Source organism: Medicago sativa, chromosome 8, assembly GCF_051527215.1.
Source record: "Medicago sativa cultivar Bolivia chromosome 8, Bolivia_mono, whole genome shotgun sequence".
Taxonomy (NCBI): domain Eukaryota; kingdom Viridiplantae; phylum Streptophyta; class Magnoliopsida; order Fabales; family Fabaceae; genus Medicago; species Medicago sativa.
In genome coordinates this window covers 15,198,124-15,218,582 of record NC_140756.1, presented here as the reverse complement: position 1 = coordinate 15,218,582, position 20,459 = coordinate 15,198,124, and the positions used below count along the sequence as shown (strand labels likewise).

General features: G+C 34.0%; 2 protein-coding genes and 1 pseudogene across 3 annotated transcripts; 1 reads left to right on the top strand and 2 right to left on the bottom strand.

Annotated features, from left to right (window-relative positions):
- Positions 1–4,867: 4,867 nt before the first annotated feature.
- On the bottom strand, positions 4,868–7,073 carry LOC146897270 (uncharacterized; annotated as a pseudogene). The gene has a single exon (XR_015022087.1). The product of XR_015022087.1 is annotated as an uncharacterized LOC146897270 (transcript).
- A 1,668-nt stretch (positions 7,074–8,741) lies between these two features.
- On the bottom strand, positions 8,742–9,481 carry LOC146897269 (agamous-like MADS-box protein AGL29). The gene has a single exon (XM_085737978.1). The coding sequence runs from the start codon at positions 9,472–9,474 to the stop codon at positions 8,806–8,808; it is 669 nt and encodes a 222-aa protein (XP_085594104.1). The 5' UTR covers positions 9,475–9,481; the 3' UTR covers positions 8,742–8,805.
- A 2,082-nt stretch (positions 9,482–11,563) lies between these two features.
- LOC146897268 (AT-rich interactive domain-containing protein 4-like) lies at positions 11,564–20,229 on the top strand. The gene is made up of 16 exons (XM_085738919.1): positions 11,564–11,795; positions 11,877–12,031; positions 13,102–13,290; positions 13,763–13,816; positions 13,974–14,062; positions 14,461–14,740; positions 15,041–15,097; positions 15,390–15,421; positions 15,564–15,699; positions 16,107–16,280; positions 17,089–17,688; positions 18,594–18,731; positions 18,817–18,915; positions 19,144–19,244; positions 19,516–19,606; positions 19,720–20,229. Exons 2-16 carry the CDS (start codon positions 11,885–11,887, stop codon positions 19,840–19,842), a joined length of 2,310 nt encoding a protein of 769 aa, XP_085595045.1. The 5' UTR covers positions 11,564–11,795; positions 11,877–11,884; the 3' UTR covers positions 19,843–20,229.
- The last annotated feature ends 230 nt before the right edge of the window (positions 20,230–20,459 follow it).

Genomic DNA, 20,459 nt, shown 5'->3' with positions numbered 1-20,459 from the left:
TCTTTCAAGTACTAAACACTATAGAGAGGGAACAAAGAGATGTCATGATACTAGTATTAATGAGGAAAAAAATTACAGAGAGAAATATAGAATAAATAATGAAAATATTACATCACCCATTATGCTCATAGTCTAAACTCTAAACATTACTCGAAGACGACTTCTTTTATTGTTGAACAATTATTGCAGCATGGTAAATAACAACGGGAAAGATGCCATTGATAATCAAGAACGAGATGCAAATGTAAAAAAGAAAAAGCATATAAAATTAATTCAAAATTCATACGAAAAATAGTGTCCTAAATCAAGAACCTTAAAAAGAAAAGCATACGAAAAATTAAAACCTTAAAGAAATTGATATCCACTGACCATAATAGTGTCCTAAAACATAATAGTGTCCTAAATCAAGAACCATAAAAACTAGCACCACTAGTCCCTTAAAAAAATGAGTGCTGATACGTGAACCACCTTAGGTGGACGTACCACTCCTACACCCTTCCACTTGTCACAATAAAATATAAAAAAATGAATCATAATCCATGTCAAACCAAAAAGAAAAAGGAAAAAGGAAAACTGAAAAAAGAAAGTCCTCTCTCTCTCTCTCTCTCTCTCTCTCTCTCTCTCTCTCTCTCTCTCGTCTCATTCATCCTCGCCTCCTTCTCCCATCCCTGTTTTTTGCCCCTCGCCGATGGAAGTTCTCCTCCCCATTTTTGTGGATTTGGTCGTCAGTTACTGAAAGCTTGTCTAGCAGTTCCATCTCCTCCCGCATGTTTTCCGTCACCGTACTTTTCGTTCACTCTCTGTCACTGTTCTTAACTCAATCTCTCCATTTCATCTCAATCCGTGTTGCTCCACAATTGAAGGTGTGTCTTTTTTTGTTTTTGCTTCTTCAATTTCTGGTTTTAATTGTTTGCATTTAGGGATATTTGAGTTTTATATGGTTTTGGTAAAGAGATTGGGTTAGGGTTAAGATGATTTTTTGAGTTTGGTAGACATGCTTGTTGAGAATAAAGGTTCTGCTTAACCTTGTGCTGATTAGCTTCTTTGTTTTTAGATGTTGGGTTTGTCTCGTATTAAATCCATATTTTTGCTAATTAGTTTGTTAGATTCATTTGTACTTAATGATTGTGGTGGTTATTGTTTTATCGAAGACTTGTTTTAATTTGTTTATTTGAGATTCTCTACTACCCTTAGAATTTATGAAATTGTCTAGGAGAGATTATTGAAACAACCTATAGCATGTACATTCGGTGTTTTTAGCTTTTTTTTCCATTAGCTCTCCAATGTAGAATTTATGATCTCTTTTATTATGAAGGTTGTTGTTTCTTTATTATTGCTTTCACATCTCTCTATTTGTCAATTCAAGCTACTCAATCTTCAGTATAGTGCAGCCAATTTTTTTTTATGGTAAGCTTGTGTTCTGGTTCAGTTTCTGGTGTTGTATTGTGGGACTGTGATGCAGGTGTTAGTGTTGAAATGATGGTCTGAAATGGAAACAACTAACAAGAAACTTTTCTGGTTAGTTTCTGGTATTGTTCAGTTTCTGTCTAGGTGATGATCTGAAATGGAAACAACTAACAAGAAACTTTTCTTTGTTTATCAAAGAGGGGTTAGTGGTAACAACTATTAAGTAAAGAAAAATATTTACGGAATATGTACGAATACTTAAAACAATAAATCAATCGTTCTATCTATGATATCTAAACACCAATCCCCGGCAACGGCGCCATTTTGATGAAGTAGTTTTGCATCAAAAACAAGATAAGTATTTGTATCGTCTCCACAGGGATTAGTGCGACATCACGGATATTTCAACATCAAATATCATTCTAAGTAAAAAGGGTGATTGTTTGTTTGAATTTACAACTATGTTAACTAAATGCAAAAAGTAAAAGATGAGATTAATAAGGATTGAAACTTGTTAGGAGTAGCGTTTCTTAACCAAGCGTCGCACATAAACTAATGATCCATACGAATTCTAGCTTTATAAACAACATTATCACAATCAATTCTAAACTATCCTTCATGTCCAAAGCGATATAATTAATTCTAAGGTATCATTTAAACATTCGTGTCCAAATCCCTTAAACGATAACAAAGTCGATCGAATAACCTAATCGACCGTGTCCAGCCTGATTAAGTATCCGAAAGCATTTAACTCTTGATTATGGTGATTATCACAAGATTAACAAACTTGTCAAGAATGATATAACCTAAGATATATTGCTACTCTAGCTCTAGATTCAAGAGTTTGTGTCCAAATCATCTTGAATCTCATTGAAAGCATTAACACAAGAATAACAACAATATTGAATATAAATTGCTAGAATCATATTTTGCAAGATCAAAAGATTACATGTTAGCAAGAATCAAGTACCTCTCATCCCAACAAAGAGTGTTTAGCTACACATCATCATGGAAGCCTTGCAAGGATGGATTGAAAAGGAAGGAACCATTACACTTGTGATGTCTCAACAAAGGAATAGGGATCCAACTTCCAAAATCACTCTCACTTCATATGATCTACCCTATTTTCTCTCTAAGATATTACAATGAAAACTAAGAGAAAAGCTATAAAAAACTCACTAAGTTACTAAGACTAATATGAACTATATATCTCTCTAATGAAATTCTAATAATATATAATATATCAAGCCCAAAATATCTAAATAATATCTAACATAATATCTAATGGAATAGTAAATATCTAAAATAATATCTAACATAATATCTAAATAATATCTAACATAATATCTAATGGAATAGTAAATATCTAAAAGAATATCTAACATAATATCTAACATAATATCTAAATAATATCTAACATAATATCTAATGGAATAGTAAATATCTAAAAGAGAGGTAAACTTTTATTTTAAAGGGCTGAGTTTTTACACCTACGCTAATAGCGACATATACGCTATTAGCGAAGTAGGTCGGCCTAAATGGTGGCCAATGAGATTCTGCCACGTCGCTCCTTTTGCCCTGCTTCGTCCAAATCACGCTAATAGCGTGATTTTCTGGAGCTTTTACGCTAATAGCGTAATATACGCGAATAGCGTATTTCTTCAAACCCAGCTTCTGCTTCGCTCCAGGTACGCTAATGGTGTACCTCTCTGGACCAATTTCGCTAATAGCGTGGAACACGCTAATAGCGAATTCTTCAAAACCAGCTTTTGCTAATTTGCACTTTTTCATGATTTTTGGTCTTTGCTCAATGTCTTGGGGTAAATTTCTGCATAAAATGATAGAGTAAGATATATAAAGCGTAATAAGGCATTTAAAGCTAATTTCTCGGCTTTTCCTTCAATAACTTGCAAAACAAGTAACAAAAAGTGCTTAAAATATAACACGAAATTAACACTTTTTAGCACTTATCAAACTCTCCCCAACTTAACTCTTTGTTTGTCCTCAAACAAAAGATCAAACAAGTAAATGACAAGACACAAGTACAAAAGGTTTTGAAAACTTTCTCAGACGAATGATTTAAAAGTGAATGCGCGGGCAAGTCTAAGTTTCCAACTAATCTAAAATTCTACTACCAACATGAGATGAGTCCTAAGTACAAAGTTCATGTCAAATATTTCAAGACAATAATATAATTATTCACGAACCACACCTAACACACTTCTTTGAAAGTAGATAAACAATTGAAAACATAAAAATGAGGGTTATGAACACACATTCGGCAATCAAGTTAACATTCCAATCAAGTTATGTGTCCATCCAAATATCATTTCAAAAGGCATGAAAACATGGATCAAAAGGTCTTTGAGGGGTATAACTTGGCTTGGCTACAAAAGAAATGTCATATGTGGGGCAATTGAAATCAAAAAGCCTATCAAAGAGAAACATTTCTTGTATCAACCATTAAAATCCACAATCTTTCCTACCAATCATCACAAACCCTTGGTGCTTAAACATGACAAACTTTGATCTTGACAACTTATTTTCTTTTTGGATTTTTCTTTCTTTTTCTCTTTTTCTTTTTCTTTTCATGTACACATTGTTTTTCTTTTCTTTTTATATTTACAACAACATGTTGTCTTGATCAAAGATAAAATTACACCATTATACTTGACAAAAGATTTACATCTACCTTCTCTCCCCAACTTGAATCAAAATACACCCTATTTGAATGTTCCCTTACTCTAAGGCAAAAGAGACAAATAAACATTGAAGGTTTAGGGTTCAATAATTAAAAACATATCAGAGTCTTAAAGTGTGTCAAAAATGAACTGGATATTGAAAAGTTTTAAAGGCAAATTCATCAAGCATTGTGCTTATGAATTGACAGTTCGTAATTGAGGACTCCGATTCATTTGGCTCAAGTGGGTTAGCAAATACTCGCTCTTCTCACAAAGTAGGCTATTTGTGGTCAAGTATGTTTCACTCATTAACAAAAAATGTGCCTTGATCACTTCCATGCCTTCACACAATTCAAAACAATTATTGGATTTAAAATAACACAATTGAGTTAAACAATGAATCCGGTCTCCTTGCATATGTACAAACACTTGAGGTTTCCTCACTTTTAGGCTAGAACTAAGTGGTTCACAAACAAACACATTATTGCGAAGAACTAAATGACATGAAATTTACACAAAGTACCCGTTCCATATTCGAGTAAAAACCTAGAAAAACTGGAAACTTGTACCTTGGCTTTGCGCTTTTGATCACAACTATGAATCATTACCAATCATCTGAGATTTGAAATTAAGCAAGAGTGATACAAAAGACTTCCACAATGATATGAAGTACTAAATTAACCAAAAGTGCTAACACATTATTTTAACAGTAAGAGAACTTACCAAGTTGGGTTGCCTCCCAACAAGCGCTTGTTTAACGTCCTTAGCTCGACGCCTTTTTCGTTAGGGTGGCCAAAATGAGACGGACAATACATCATCCTTTGTATTCCTTCTTTTCGGGAGGAATTCCATGACCTTAAGATACAGATGATGTGGAGTCCATGTCCTCCTTAACTTTGATTTGAACATGGCGCAAATTTCATCAATGACCCGGTCTATTTCAGCCTTGCTCACTTTCTTCCCCCTTGCTTCCACTAAGTCTTCCTTGATTCGTAACCGTTCCTTTTTCTCTGTCACCTTCATTGCTTCTCCAATATCAACAGTTTTGTCCTCTTCAGTAAATGACTTTACTTGAGGAAGTCGATTTCATGTGGTGCACCACATTCCTCTACTATTGCATCTTCCTCATTTTCATCAACACCTTCTTCAACAGTCTCTCCATTTTCCTCACACAGATTTGATGAATTTTCATGTTCTCCGTGATTGGATTGAATGTTGGCTTGGTTATCCATGATTTGAGCTTGAATCATCTCCAACTGAATTGATAAATTCCTCAATCTTTGGTTGGTATTTTGCATGTTTATCATGGATTGTTGCATGAAGATATTCAAAGTATTTTCCACATTGGTCATTCGTTCATCTTCAAAAGGATATTGCTGATGCTGTTGATATGGTTCATACTCGGGTGGAGTGTAGAAGTTGTTATAACCATGATCAGCCATGATTTTGTCTAGGTGATGATCTGAAATGGAAACAACTAACAAGAAACTTTTCTTTGTTTATCAAAGAGGGGTTAGTGGTAACAACTATTAAGTAAAGAAAAATATTTACGGAATATGTACGAATACTTAAAACAATAAATCAATCGTTCTATCTATGATATCTAAACACCAATCCCCGGCAACGGCGCCATTTTGATGAAGTAGTTTTGCATCAAAAACAAGATAAGTATTTGTATCGTCTCCACAGGGATTAGTGCGACATCACGGATATTTCAACATCAAATATCATTCTAAGTAAAAAGGGTGATTGTTTGTTTGAATTTACAACTATGTTAACTAAATGCAAAAAGTAAAAGATGAGATTAATAAGGATTGAAACTTGTTAGGAGTAGCGTTTCTTAACCAAGCGTCACACATAAACTAATGATCCATACGAATTCTAGCTTTATAAACAACATTATCACAATCAATTCTAAACTATCCTTCGTGTCCAAAGCGATATAATTAATTCTAAGGTATCGTTTAAACATTCGTGTCCAAATCCCTTAAACGATAACAAAGTCGATCGAATAACCTAATCGACCGTGTCCAGCCTGATTAAGTATCCGAAAGCATTTAACTCTTGATTATGGTGATTATCACAAGATTAACAAACTTGTCAAGAATGATATAACCTAAGATATATTGCTACTCTAGCTCTAGATTCAAGAGTTTGTGTCCAAATCATCTTGAATCTCATTGAAAGCATTAACACAAGAATAACAACAATATTGAATATAAATTGCTAGAATCATATTTTGCAAGATCAAAAGATTACATGTTAGCAAGAATCAAGTACCTCTCATCCCAACAAAGAGTGTTTAGCTACACATCATCATGGAAGCCTTGCAAGGATGGATTGAAAAGGAAGGAACCATTACACTTGTGATGTCTCAACAAAGGAATAAGGATCCAACTTCCAAAATCACTCTCACTTCATATGATCTACCCTATTTTCTCTCTAAGATATTACAATGAAAACTAAGAGAAAAGCTATAAAAAACTCACTAAGTTACTAAGACTAATATGAACTATATATCTCTCTAATGAAATTCTAATAATATATAATATATCAAGCCCAAAATATCTAAATAATATCTAACATAATATCTAATGGAATAGTAAATATCTAAAATAATATCTAACATAATATCTAAATAATATCTAACATAATATCTAATGGAATAGTAAATATCTAAAAGAATATCTAACATAATATCTAACATAATATCTAAATAATATCTAACATAATATCTAATGGAATAGTAAATATCTAAAAGAGAGGTAAACTTTTATTTTAAAGGGCTGAGTTTTTACACCTACGCTAATAGCGACATATACGCTATTAGCGAAGTAGGTCGGCCTAAATGGTGGCCAATGAGATTCTGCCACGTTGCTCCTTTTGCCCTGCTTCGTCCAAATCACACTAATAGCGTGATTTTCTGGAGCTTTTACGCTAATAGCGTAATATACGCGAATAGCGTATTTCTTCAAACCCAGCTTCTGCTTCGCTCCAGGTACGCTAATGGCGTGCCTCTCTGGACCAATTTCGCTAATAGCGTGGAACACGCTAATAGCGAATTCTTCAAAACCAGCTTTTGCTAATTTGCACTTTTTCATGATTTTTGGTCTTTGCTCAGTGTCTTGGGGTAAATTTCTGCATAAAAGGATAGAGTAAGATATATAAAGCGTAATAAGGCATTTAACGCTAATTTCTCGGCTTTTCCTTCAATAACTTGCAAAACAAGTAACAAAAAGTGCTTAAAATATAACACGAAATTAACACTTTTTAGCACTTATCAGCTGCAATAAACCAGATATTATTGGCAATAGCATAAATCATAAGATAAAAAACTATAACAATCATGCACAGAAAAATACAGGACTAAGCCTATAATGCCTTGGAGACATGTACATGATTTACTTCACAATACAACAAGGAACTTTATATAAACTTCTTCATAAGCATATATGAAAAAAGAAATATTATCCGATTGAACAATGGCTTCTTGCATATGGTGCAATTAACTTCTGCATCTCAATTTTTTTTAGAAAAACTCATTTAATTTCTCCATAAACTCCTACAAAAATTGTGAAAACTTTTTACTACGTGAAAAAACCATTAACTTAATTTAACTGAGAAGTTCTAACAGTCACAAGATAGAAGCTAACTGAAACTCGGAACAAATTACCTTAACCAAGGTAGGTCGAACATCAGATGAACATAGCAAAGATTCCTTCTGAAATCTCTTTTCAAAACCTGCAGCAAGAAGCAACCTTAGCATGTTAGAATGTAGAAATAAAACAATAGCATACTCATAAAGAAAGAGGTCAGATTGCTTTGAGATGACCCTCATCTTATCATGAACATTGAACATACTGAATCAGTTGATGAGTTAGACAACAGGGATTTACTTGCTAATGAGAAAAAAACCTAAATTCCATATGAAACTAAATGTAAATAAATCACTGACAGCAAAATAGTAAGTTATATCTATCTGAGATATGAGTCGCATCACTGGGCAAGCAGGACATCTCGGTTTTACAAATATTAGAAGACACAATCAATTTGCTTCAAAGGCAAAACATCACCACATCATTCCACGTTCAAATGCAGATTAACAATATAAAACATTCAAAATCAAAATTTACTAAATCCATAACTATTAATTACTTATCATAGTTTATCCAATTTTTGAGAGCAATCATCAAAATCCACAAACCTTAAATACAAAGCCACATCACAAAATGGAATAAAAAAATTTAAGATAAAGTTCACCTTCAACATAGAGATTCAGTTTTCGACCGGATTCCGACGATGTGATCTCCAACGATGATAGAATAGGGTCATGACAGATAGAGGGAATATGGTCACACGAAGATTATGATGCGACCGTCAGTGTGACCCAACGGTGGTTGTGAGGAGACGGTGGCGGACAAGAGAGACAGCGGTGGGAGGAGGTCGTAGTTGTTGAGGGAAAAGGAGAGATGGAAGAATGAGGTTAGAGAGACAAGAAGAGGAGAAGATTATGTGGTTGTGAAGGAAACTACCAAACTACCCCCTTATCACGTGAAATTACCAAACTACCCCTGCCACATCAGCAGTGGTACAAAGGGGTGTATATGAAAGGGTGTTCACCAATCTTTTTCCTAAAAAAATAGCACTGCTACTAAAACCTCTCTTCCTATCACCTATTTGTAGTGTTATTGTCGTTCATCATAACCCTCATTCAAGATTAAGTAGTTATATGAATCTTTTTGCCTTCCAAGGATGCATCTAAATTAAGCTTCAATTTTACCAAAAAAGTCTTAAATTGCTCAAGAGATTCCAAAGCCATATCATCAATAGAATGAACCCACCAACAAGAAAAACTTGAACTACTCTTGTTTCTCTCTTTTACACCTTCTAAATAATTATTCTCTTCTTTCAGCCATTCTTCGATTGCCTCTTGTTGAAGTCTTAGGGTTTCAACTACGCTCTCATCTTGCTTCCTTTTTTCAGCGTCGATGACTAGGCTTTCCTTATCGAGAAAGTGTTTAATGACGGTGTTGGGGTTAGGGTAACCACAAACGTAGAGTTTTTTGTTTGGTGAAGTGATGATCATTGCAGTTTTTGCATTGCATAGAATGGATAGTTCTGTAACTTTGTTGAAGAGTCCTAGTTTGCGTTTTGAGAAGGTATCACGGGGCTTGTTTGATTGTTCTGCTTTCTTGATTTTAATGGTTCTCTTACGTTTGTTGTTGCTTTTTGTTGATGTGTTGTTTCCGTCTGAGGAAGCCATTGGATCTTTCTTCCAAGAGGAGAAAAAGGGAAGAAAGAACTCAATAACCAACAATGAAAGAAAACTTTGTTTTGGTCCCAAAATTTGGAACTGACTCTCTCTTTTATAGAAATCTACACACATTCTCTCTCGTTTTATTTTTGCCTCTAATCTATTTTAGTTGTTTTCTTAAAAATATATATTTGTAATTTTTATTCAATATGTGTCATTAATTGCAAAATTATATAAAATCATCGTGATATGATTTTATTATATATATGTGATCGTGCTAAAAAAAATAAACAAATCTTTTGTCAGATATATGATTTTTTTTTTCGGTGTATATAGATAGTTACATGATCAACCATGTACCAGAAAAAAAATATGGACCCATCAACCTTTGAATATGGACTTGTAAAAAATATGACCATGTCTAAAAATTTACAAACTTTTTTTTGACAAAATAAAAATTTACAAACTTTAAAAATAAACTTAACACAAACTTTGAGAGATCTAATGTAACTTGTCTGTCGTTGTATTATTTCTCGTTTCAATCAATAATTTGACTAATTTATTTAATCCATTTCAAATAGTTAACTTGTTACGATTTGGTGCGTTTGTCAATTTCGTCTATCAATGAGTGTCTTAGTTCTCTTGTGCCCCACCCATAACTTATAACGTTGTTAATTCCATAAGCAACCCCAAACTTTATGTCAAACCTAAGAAAGCATCTAAATGCTTCTACCTAGCTCCAAATAAAACTACTTTCCCAAATTTATCCACTAAATCGAAATTATAACCTATAAAGTCATCCAAAAGTGTGTGTATTGTATGTTCTTTAACTCACATTTAGAATGTCTTCTGGTTTTAGCTAACACCTCTGTGGTGAATTCTTTAAACCTACTGAATTGAAGTCTATAAAACCAGAATCTTTAGAGAGAAAATAATTCATCAAATGTCGGTGGTTCTACTGTCAGATCAGGTACATACTTTTGGAAATTCTTATTGATTATGGAGACTTTTATTTTACTGTCAAATATAATTTTATTTCACAAGTGTATAGCTTGAGGACAATCAAAAGTTCAAGTGTGCGGCTATGATGGTAGTCAGCATACAGTGTTTTTAGTCAAAGGGGAGATGAAAGAGGTTATGGAAGCATTATGAGAGGATAATGGTTGGGATGTGGAAAAATACAAGCCTCCCCTTATTTCAACATTATTAGAGGATAATGTTTTTAGCAACCCATCATTTTTTTTATCTATAAAAAAAAAGTAAAACATGGGTTGCCTTCTATGAAGCATTCTTTTTTACGTATTTAACTTGACGCCTTACATAAAGAACACATCATCCTACTTTCCTCGTGTGGTAGGAATTTTATAAATTTGGTGTAGTGAAGCGGATATGCTGATGCTCTGACCAATAGACTTTTGGGATATGTGCTCTCCCACCCTAGAGAAGAATAGTTTTGATGTTTCAAGTAAATGTTCTCTTAAATCCCCATTGGTTGAATCTCCATTGTTGGGTACAGATCGAGACAAATCATCTGTGGCTTTTCTTCCACGCCGCTAATCTTGTTTTTCAGTTGTTATTCTTGTACTACAACATAATGACATATCATTTAATATCAACTAACCTCTTCCTAGACTCATTTGCATTCTCAACAAGACCACTACACTTAACTTCAAATCTATCCGGAGAGACTTGATTGTACCTCAAGAATTAATCTAAATTGTTGTTGAGTTCTGAGACACTCATTGATGGATGAGGTTCCCTTTTTCACAAAGCTAATGCTAGACTTTTTGGGAGCAAATACTCTCAAGAAACAGAGTGTGAAGTTTCATTCATTTCCAACCTATTATAGAGCGTACGAAGCTACTATAAATTATGTCACACAAAAGGAAATCATGTCAAATACATAATCTTTAAGGTTTTCGATTTTGTAATATTAAAATTACGTACAACACTACAAATAATTATATTAAAAACATAATCTTCAAAATTTGAGTCGACTTCAACCAAACATAGTAACATAAGAAGTTATTGTAAAATTAACTTTATCCAAGAGAATCATCAATGTAGACGCTTAACAAATATCGATATTGAAAAAACAATCAAAAATTCGATATGTTATTTTTACAAAAGAACATTCCAACCTTATTTTAGACTGATTTGAATATGAACATCTTTAAGATATCTCTAGAAATAAGATCTAAAAACGACGTCGTTTAACCTTAAGAACAAGCACATGAAAAAAAGAAAATAAAAAATCCGAATTTTCTTGTTCATCTTTCTTTGTTGAATCAATCTTCAATCTCAAATCCCAATCCACACATCGCGTTAGGGTTTCACCTTTCTCACACTTCAATTTCTCTCTTCAACGATGCAACACAATTCCTTCACAATTTCACTGTAAAGCTGTTTTTCTCATCGGAACTCAACCTCATCGTGTTTAACTACAATTTCATGTAATTTGATTCGTATTTTACTCTGTTTAAGCTTATTTTGATAATCACTTTTTTTAATCAGTTTATGTGTTGTTGTTTTAGCTTAAACGATGTTGCAGTTTCAGCCACAAGGAGCTTCTAAACAGACTTGTACTCTTCTTGCTGTTACCTCTGAAACACGTTCTGTTGAACAGAAGCAGTTACAGAATCAGCACAAGTATCCTTTCCCTGAGTTGGTTTCTTCGGGGCGTCTCGAGGTATATAAATGAAATTCACTTTTATTTTAGGTATTTATAGTATATAGTATTGCAATGTAGGTTTTGAAGTTTTTGTCATGTTATGTATTGCTAATTTTGTTTGAGGCTCAAAAATAGCGGATAATGATAAGCTAACTTATAGAGAATAACTGATTAAGCTAGCTGATTGAAATTGCTGTGTTTGGTAAAATTGAGAGAAAAATTATAAGCTTTAAGCAATAAGCTAGTTTATTTTTTTGAATGGAAAATATGAAATGTATATAAACACGAAGAAAGCGGGTACAAAGTCAAACACCAAACCTAAATGGAAAACGAACCAAGCAGCAAAGGAAAGAAAATAGACAGCCAAAAAATACCAAAAATACAGGGCAGAAGCCCCGCCCCCCTGCCCAATCACAGACAAGATGAGTACCACTACAGGACCCTACCAGGTCCAGCACATGACGGGTTCCACCTCCCACTCATAGAAGGAGCAAGAGCAAGAGCTAGCATGACACTTCGCCACAATCCATTTCCAGGCTAGAAAATTCACCCTATCCACCAAGGACTCAACAGAGGAAGAGACTCCAGCAAAGATTAAATCATTGGCGATAGTTCCATATAGTCCACATAAAAGCATGCCAAACTAAGAGTAGAAGTTGAGAATGGGGGACATGCACTGTCAGTGTAATTATAGCGAGGTCTGATAAAAATTGAGTATCTGGTAGTTATTTCTAAAATGTGGTTATAGGATAGGCTTAGATGACAATATGATGATTTTTTGTTGGATGTGCATCTCCATTAAACTTTTAGACGTTTTTGTTATTTGTTGCTAATTTTGTTTGAATTTAACTTTAATAGTGTAAAATGTAAAATGTTTTATGCTGTTAACAAATCACTATCAATCATATGTGTGATATTAGAAGTAGTTATGGTTGAAGTCAAATTTTTAGTGATGTGACGATTATAATTGACTGATAATGTAAAATATCTTTACACAGACGGTGTATATGAATTAAATCCGTTTTGTTTTTGTTTTTACTCAAACATTGAAATAACATGATGTGGTTTTTTTTTTTAATGAAATGAAGGTTCAAACTCTTTGCAATCCGGAAAAGGAACAGTTTCGTAAAGTTCTTGAATCGTGTAAGCCAAATTTTGTTTACTTTCAAGGGGAGCAGTTACTGGATGAGGAAGTTGGTTCACTGGTTTGGCAAGGTGTGGAATTATCCAACCCTGAAGAGATATCAGAGCTCTTCGATACCACATTACCGACGGCTGTATGTATTCTGAATTTTAATGTTTTTTTTTTTTTATGCTCTTTATATGTAATACGTAATATAGGGCAATTGATTAGACATATAGAGATAAGTGAAGAAATAGATTGGAGATTTTTTATATGTTTTACTTTCTATGTTAATTTTTGGGTTATTTATTGGTTGGATGTACTTACTAGTATTGACTGTGGGTGAAAGAAGGAAAATTGTATTAACTGCAAACTGTGAAGAATTTTAGAGACCATGGTCTATGAATGTTAGATTTGTTTTGTTGCATATAATTTTGCAGTCATGTGAAATTGAATACTGAACCAGTTGATAGAAGAGTTGTTGGTTGACTGATTCATGAGATGAAAAATTTAGGAATAGTAGAGCATGTAGAATTTGTGACATATAAGACATTGCTCAAGAATCCCCCCCAGTTCGCATTGTTGGTATGGTATTTTAGTTGATGTAACTTCCAAATTTTCTTCAGGTTTACTTAGAAATCCCAAATGGAGAAAGTTTTGCAGAGGCCCTTCATCTTAAGGTATTTTGGTCTAAGTTTTGAGAAAACTCGGATATCAAAAGCCAACAGACTATCATTGTTGATTGATGATAAAAGACGTGCTACTCTCACAAGAATACCTTTCATTGTGGTAGTTTTATATGGAATATTGGCTGATTCAGGTTATTTGGCTCTGCAGGGAATCCCATATGTTGTGTTTTGGAAAAATGCCTTTTCTCAATATGCTGCCTGCCATTTCCGTCACGCATTATTTTCAGTGGTGCAGAGGTATGGTATCATGTGTTTGATTGATTGCAACTTGCATGCACGTGGTGCATTTACTATGAAATGGTTTTTTATATCCTAAACCTAACTGTTATACTGATGCAAGTCATTATACTGATGTCTGGTTATGGTTACATATATTTGACGACAAATCCATGTAGCGGGTCATTATGAGAGGAATAACTCGTAAAATATGTGGACCTGTATAGCTTACATGTCATGGTAGTCATTCTATGAATATATAACTCATTTTTGTTTTGAATTATGAATGGCCAGAGTTTTAAAATCCAGTATGACTTTTTCTTTCTTTTCATGGAAAAAAACTGAAGAAACCAAAGTCGTACATTTTGTTAAGAATTTCGAAATATGACTTATTTAATGCTGTTTTAATATTATTGCAGTTCATCTACACACACATGGGATGCTTTCCACCTTGCACGTGCCTCTTTCAAGCTTTACTGTGTTCAAAATAATCAAGTACTTCCTACTGATAGCAATGATGCTGATAGCGATATGGGGCCACACCTTCTTGGTGAGTGTCTCAAAATCAATGTTGACCCTCCAGAGATGGATGAAGAAGATGATGATGAAGAAAGTTCCTCAGGCAGTCTTCCTTCTATTCAGATACATGATGATGAAGTGAACTTGAGATTTCTCATCTGTGGTGCTCCTTCCACTGTTGTAAGCTTCTGTGGAATTCTACTTCCTTTTTTTTTTAGCTAAATCAACACTTCAGCATTTGTAATGCTTTAAAGTAAATATTCGCAAAACTGTCACACATTGACACACCCAAAAATGCATGTTGAAAATATGTTTTGTTAAATGTTGAACAAAGTAATTTGGTTTGTCAAAATGAGACAAAAGAAAGGATCAAAAGCACACATATAACAGTACTTGTATGTGTAGTTATTATTCAAATAAAACATCCACATCCACGGTAGACAGTCTTTTCCAATTATAAATGGTTTTGTTTCTTTTCAGGATGAGTCATTGCTGAGATCTTTGGAGGATGGACTCAGAGCTCTTTTAACTATTGAAGTATGTTTACTGTATCATTTGATTGAATTTATCTTCTTTGAATAGAATTCCATTTTACAAAAATCTTAAGATAAGCGTAAGCCTTTGAATTAATGTTAAAAAGTTTACTGTGAGTCTAAGCTGGACTGCTGTTTACCCATCACTGTCCAATCTCGTGGCCTTCCCATGAAAGCAATAGAACATAAAAGACAACTTCCTGTTGTCGAGTAGCTTTTTACCAGTCTCTTGTCTGAGAACTTTTTGTTGCAATTTTTCACGGGGTTCCTTAGTTTTCTTCTTCTTATCTTTTCAGATGCGTAGTTGCAAGCTCCATGGCAAGTATAGGTATGTTGATAAGCCTTCCATATGACTAGTACTACCTACCAACACATTTTATTACTCGTCTTATTTTTCATTAGGATTTCATTAGAAGTATGAATATGGATTGCCACCTTGTAATAATATATACCTTTATGCTGTTGTATAGTGCCCCTCCACCACCGCTTCAGGCAGCTTCTTTTTCTCGCGGAGTTGTGACCATGCGATGTGATATATCAACCTGCAGTTCTGCACATATCTCACTTCTAGTATCTGGCAGTCCACAAGCCTGTTTTAATGATCAGGTACCTTCCAAGTGTCTATGCACTGTTTTTATTACTGAAACAAACAACCAAGGTTATCTGCCCATGCTATTTAATTGTTTAGTTTCAATCTTACATTGCTCTTGCATAATAACTTATGTGAACATGTATAATATATTCCTGTGCTTTGGATTATTTTTTTGATTTTACATATGTTATATAACAATTTTGTCTTCAGAATTGAAGTTAAAATTTTGTGTGGAAAGGAACAGTCCTTTGACCATTTTTCCATTAAATTGTCTAATTTTACATTACCTATTTAATTGTATATTAAATCAACGGTCCACATCTGAAGTGTAATATATGCAATATTATGCAAGAAACCATTACATGTTGAAATTTTTGGATTCTTATTCTTTGGCTGATATGTTTTGCTTTTGACCTTTTAGCTCTTGGAGAATCATATAAAAAATGAGATAATTGAGAAGAGTCAAATAGTTTGTGCACAGCTCAACGGTGAAGCAAACACACGGATTATCTCTGAACCTCGCAGATCTGCTTCAATAGCTTGTGGAGCAACTATATTTGAAGTTAGCATGAAGCTTCCTCAATGGGCTTTGCAGGTTTTAATAATCAGTCTGATTCACATTCTTTATTGCTATACTATCTGTATTAGTGTTGTTTTATCAAATAAATTGTGATTTCTGAATGTGTCACCCCTTCTTGCTAGGAAGCCATTTCTCTTTATTTTTTTAGTGTTCGATAAAGTAAAAAGACTTATAAGTTGAATTTTCATCAAACACTCCTCCATTTATCTTTAAAAAGAATATTGTAGCAGAGTTTATTAGGACAATTAATGCTGATATAACATGATAAGGATTTGAAATGCTGAGGCAAGGATTTCTTGGGTTGAGATAACAGAAAGGGAATCTGAGAGTTAGTCTCTAGTGTTAAGTGGGTCACTTGAGGTCAGATGTATCCTTTTATCCAATTTTGCTGCTTAAAATGCACTGATTAGATTGTTGTATTACGACTGCCTCTGTTTCTAATATCATGTACCATTGCTTTTAGATTTTACCCGTATTTCCTCTTTCAAATGAGAGTACAACTTGTTGACTCGCCTTACTTTTATAAGAATGGTTCATATATAATGGGTCTGCTTTCTATAGTAGAGCAGTGAAGTGCTCCCTGTTTTCAAATTTGTTGATCTACATTTCTGTGGTAAATAATGAATTGGAAGCAGGATGTTGCCAATGTTTTTGTGCCTATAAATTACATGGATGTTGAGTATAGCACCTAAGGTTTTGTATCTTATAAGAATAACTTATGTTTGGACATAAAATTCCAATTCTTTTTCTAATTGGAATTCTATGTCCAAACATATTTACTTGCGTTCAAATTCTTAACCAAACATCTTGTTACTTTCTTCAGATTTTGCGACAGCTAGCACCTGATGTTTCTTATCGAAGTTTAGTTGCACTTGGCATTGCTAGTATTCAAGGGTTGCCTGTAGCTTCTTTTGAGAAAGATGATGCGGAGCGCCTGCTTTTCTTTTATCAAAGCTCTGATAAAGATGGATGTGATAACGGCAATATAGTTTTCAGCAGGCCCCCCATTTGGTTGAAGCCTCCCCCTCCTACAAGAAAGAGGTGTGAATCAAGCCAAGGGGCTAGCCCTGACATCCACAATGATGAAGAGGAAAAGGATAGGACAATGGTGAATGGGATTAGCACACCATTAACTCCAGCTAGGCAGAGATTAAAAGTATCAGCAATGAGGCCAATTCCTCATGTTCGACGCCATAGAATGACACCTTTTAGTGGACCTTCTGGTGTAAATGGCTTTGGTGGTGCCCATGTTGAGGCTTATGTGCCACTTGTCCCTGTGAAGCGTAGTAGTATTGGATCATCATCTGCAACACAGAGAAAATCTTTTTCAAGCTCATCTCAGCCTAAGCAGGTTATTTCATTGAATCCATTACCGTTGAAGAAACATGGCTGTAGCAGAGGCCCGGTACAGACTTGCTCTGAGGTGAGTTTTCCTCTGTCCATTGTTTTTAATATCCTTTTCAGTATCATTAGATGCCTAGTATGATACCGTGGTCTCCAAAGTTTTACTTGTGCCAAGGCTTTGATGTAGTGCATTACTACATACTAACCAAAGTGACATAAAGACTTTTTAATTTAAAAAACCTCACTAATCATGTGATCAATTCTTTGGCAGATATCATTTTAAAAAAATAATCTGACATAAATGACTTGAAAATTTCTACTTTTAAAACTGAAGCCTATAAATGCTACATATGTTATGATATTGACTGTTGTATTTAGCAAAAGAGATTTGAGATTTGGTAGTATTCCAATATTAATGTAATGCGACTTTGTTAACGATTATAATTAAAGACCTAGTGATGTATGCACAATTAATTCATATCAAATTATCAATTGTCTTATTTTGGAAAGCAGAAAAGTTCGATCATCTGTATGTCTTAATTCAGTGAGATATTATGCAAATATGAACTGGATTATGTTATTATATCAAAATATTCCACCACATTCTAGAGTATTCTCAATATTGATACGAGAATTGAAGTTAGTTATTCTCCAAGGATGAAATCTTTTATTTTCACTTTCTTATTAGTTTCCTATTCATGAATTTTTTAAAATACACATTTTTTGGAAAAGGAATTATCCTAAATATAAATAAGCCATATTGGGTTTAATCAATCTCTCTGATGCAAAATTCAATGAGAATCCATATTCCATAATACATCCGTTTCTTTTTTTGGTTGCTTCCAAAAAAAATTAAACCATATTCCATCAAATGGTGTTATCCTAAATATTACTAAACGATACTGGATTAGTCAAACTCTAATGCAAACATCCAATGGATTAATTAAATTTAAACCAATTTAAAAGTTGTAATTTCCACTGTAGGAGGAATTTATTAAAGATGTCATGGAGTTTCTGATTCTCCGGGGGCATAGCCGACTGATTCCCCAAGGTGGGCTTGCCGAGTTCCCTGATGCGATTCTGAATGGAAAACGCCTTGATCTCTACAACTTATATAAAGAGGTGAGTCAGTGAAATTGTGTTTGTGGAGAATTATTATGGATGATTTTTTGTGTAGATTTGTTTTTGAATTTGTTGGTTTTCTTAGGTGGTTACAAGGGGAGGATTTCACGTTGGCAATGGCATCAACTGGAAGGGACAAATCTTTTCAAAAATGGGAAATTACACATCAACAAATAGAATGACTGTATGTTCTACGCCTTTGTGTATATTCCGTGCTTGTGTGGTTCATTGTTACGATTTTGATTCTGGAAGTACGCTTCAAAACTTTTAAGATTCATAATACATGGGCGTACATAAGTCATTGAAAACTCTTTTAACTTCCCAGTTAGTAAATAATCAAACATGATTATATCTTATGTCAAATTAACTGGCAGCTAAGCTTTTTTTTTTTCCCATGATGTTTCTTCTACAGGGAGTTGGAAATACACTCAAGAGACATTATGAAACCTACCTTTTAGAATATGAATTAGCTCATGATGATGTGGATGGAGAATGCTGCTTGCTGTGTCACAGGTTTGTACTTCTTTTTAAGCCAATGAAGCTATGCAGTTGCTTTGTGTATGGTTGCCTGCAGATTATGTACTTACATCATCTCCCTGTTAAGGAGTCATAATTTATCTCATTTCATGTACTTACATCATCTCCCTGTTAAGGAGTCATAATTTATCTCATTTCATGATGATTAACAGCCAAAAGTGGCTGGGTATTGATGTGTGTGCAAGTAGCAGCAGCTAATCTCATTTTTTGTGAATGTTTTCCTTACAATCTTTTTATTGTTCGACAGTAGTGCTGCTGGGGATTGGGTGAATTGTGGCATATGTGGTGAGTGGGCCCACTTCGGTTGTGACAGAAGGCAGGGTCTTGGCGCATTTAAGGTATTGCATCATCTCTTACAATTGTACATGAAGAGTCAATAATGTTACCAATGAAAAACGATGTGTTATATTAAGGATTCATTTTTTTTTTCCTTCATTCACAACTTCTGCAGGATTATGCAAAAACAGATGGGCTGGAATACATATGTCCTCATTGTAGTGTTACGAATTTCAAGAAAAAACAAAGTGTTGCAAATGGGTATTCTCAAGGGTCAATGTCGTCGCGACTCCTTTGATGTAGTTTCCTCCGCCCCCTTCTGGAATAGGGGACAACTAGTTTGTCCCTTTGTTGATTTGTCTGTAATCACTATCTCTTAGATAGATTAGCGAAATATAGGATTAAAAAAAAATGAGAATTAGGTTTAATCGACACAAATGTCAGTATGTCAATAGGAGTAAGGCTTTCCTCAACCCCTTCTACCTTTGTTCTTGATTTAGGGGGACAAAATTTACTAATTTAGATTATGGAACTTCTTACCAGTTTAAACTATGATTAAGCTCTCCATTATGAGCAGTAATTTGAAATTTACTTTATTCCCATTGTCCTACTGTATCGAAGGGAAAATGTATAGTCTTAGGCACTGAGCATGTTTATATGATTTAATTTAATAGATCATTTTTAAGTCTTTCTATTCATGCATTGCACGGGCATTTTTGCATACTCATTGTTCAGCACAATACGGAAATTATTTACACTAACTTGAGTGGTGTTATACCCTAATTTTGGACCTAAAAATACTAATCCAATTCTTCCTTTCTTGCATTTCAAGCTATTTGAACTGTCTCTAATCACTTACATCTTGCTCTGCATTTTATTTCAAGGTTATTTGCAAAATTTACATGCAAGGGTATT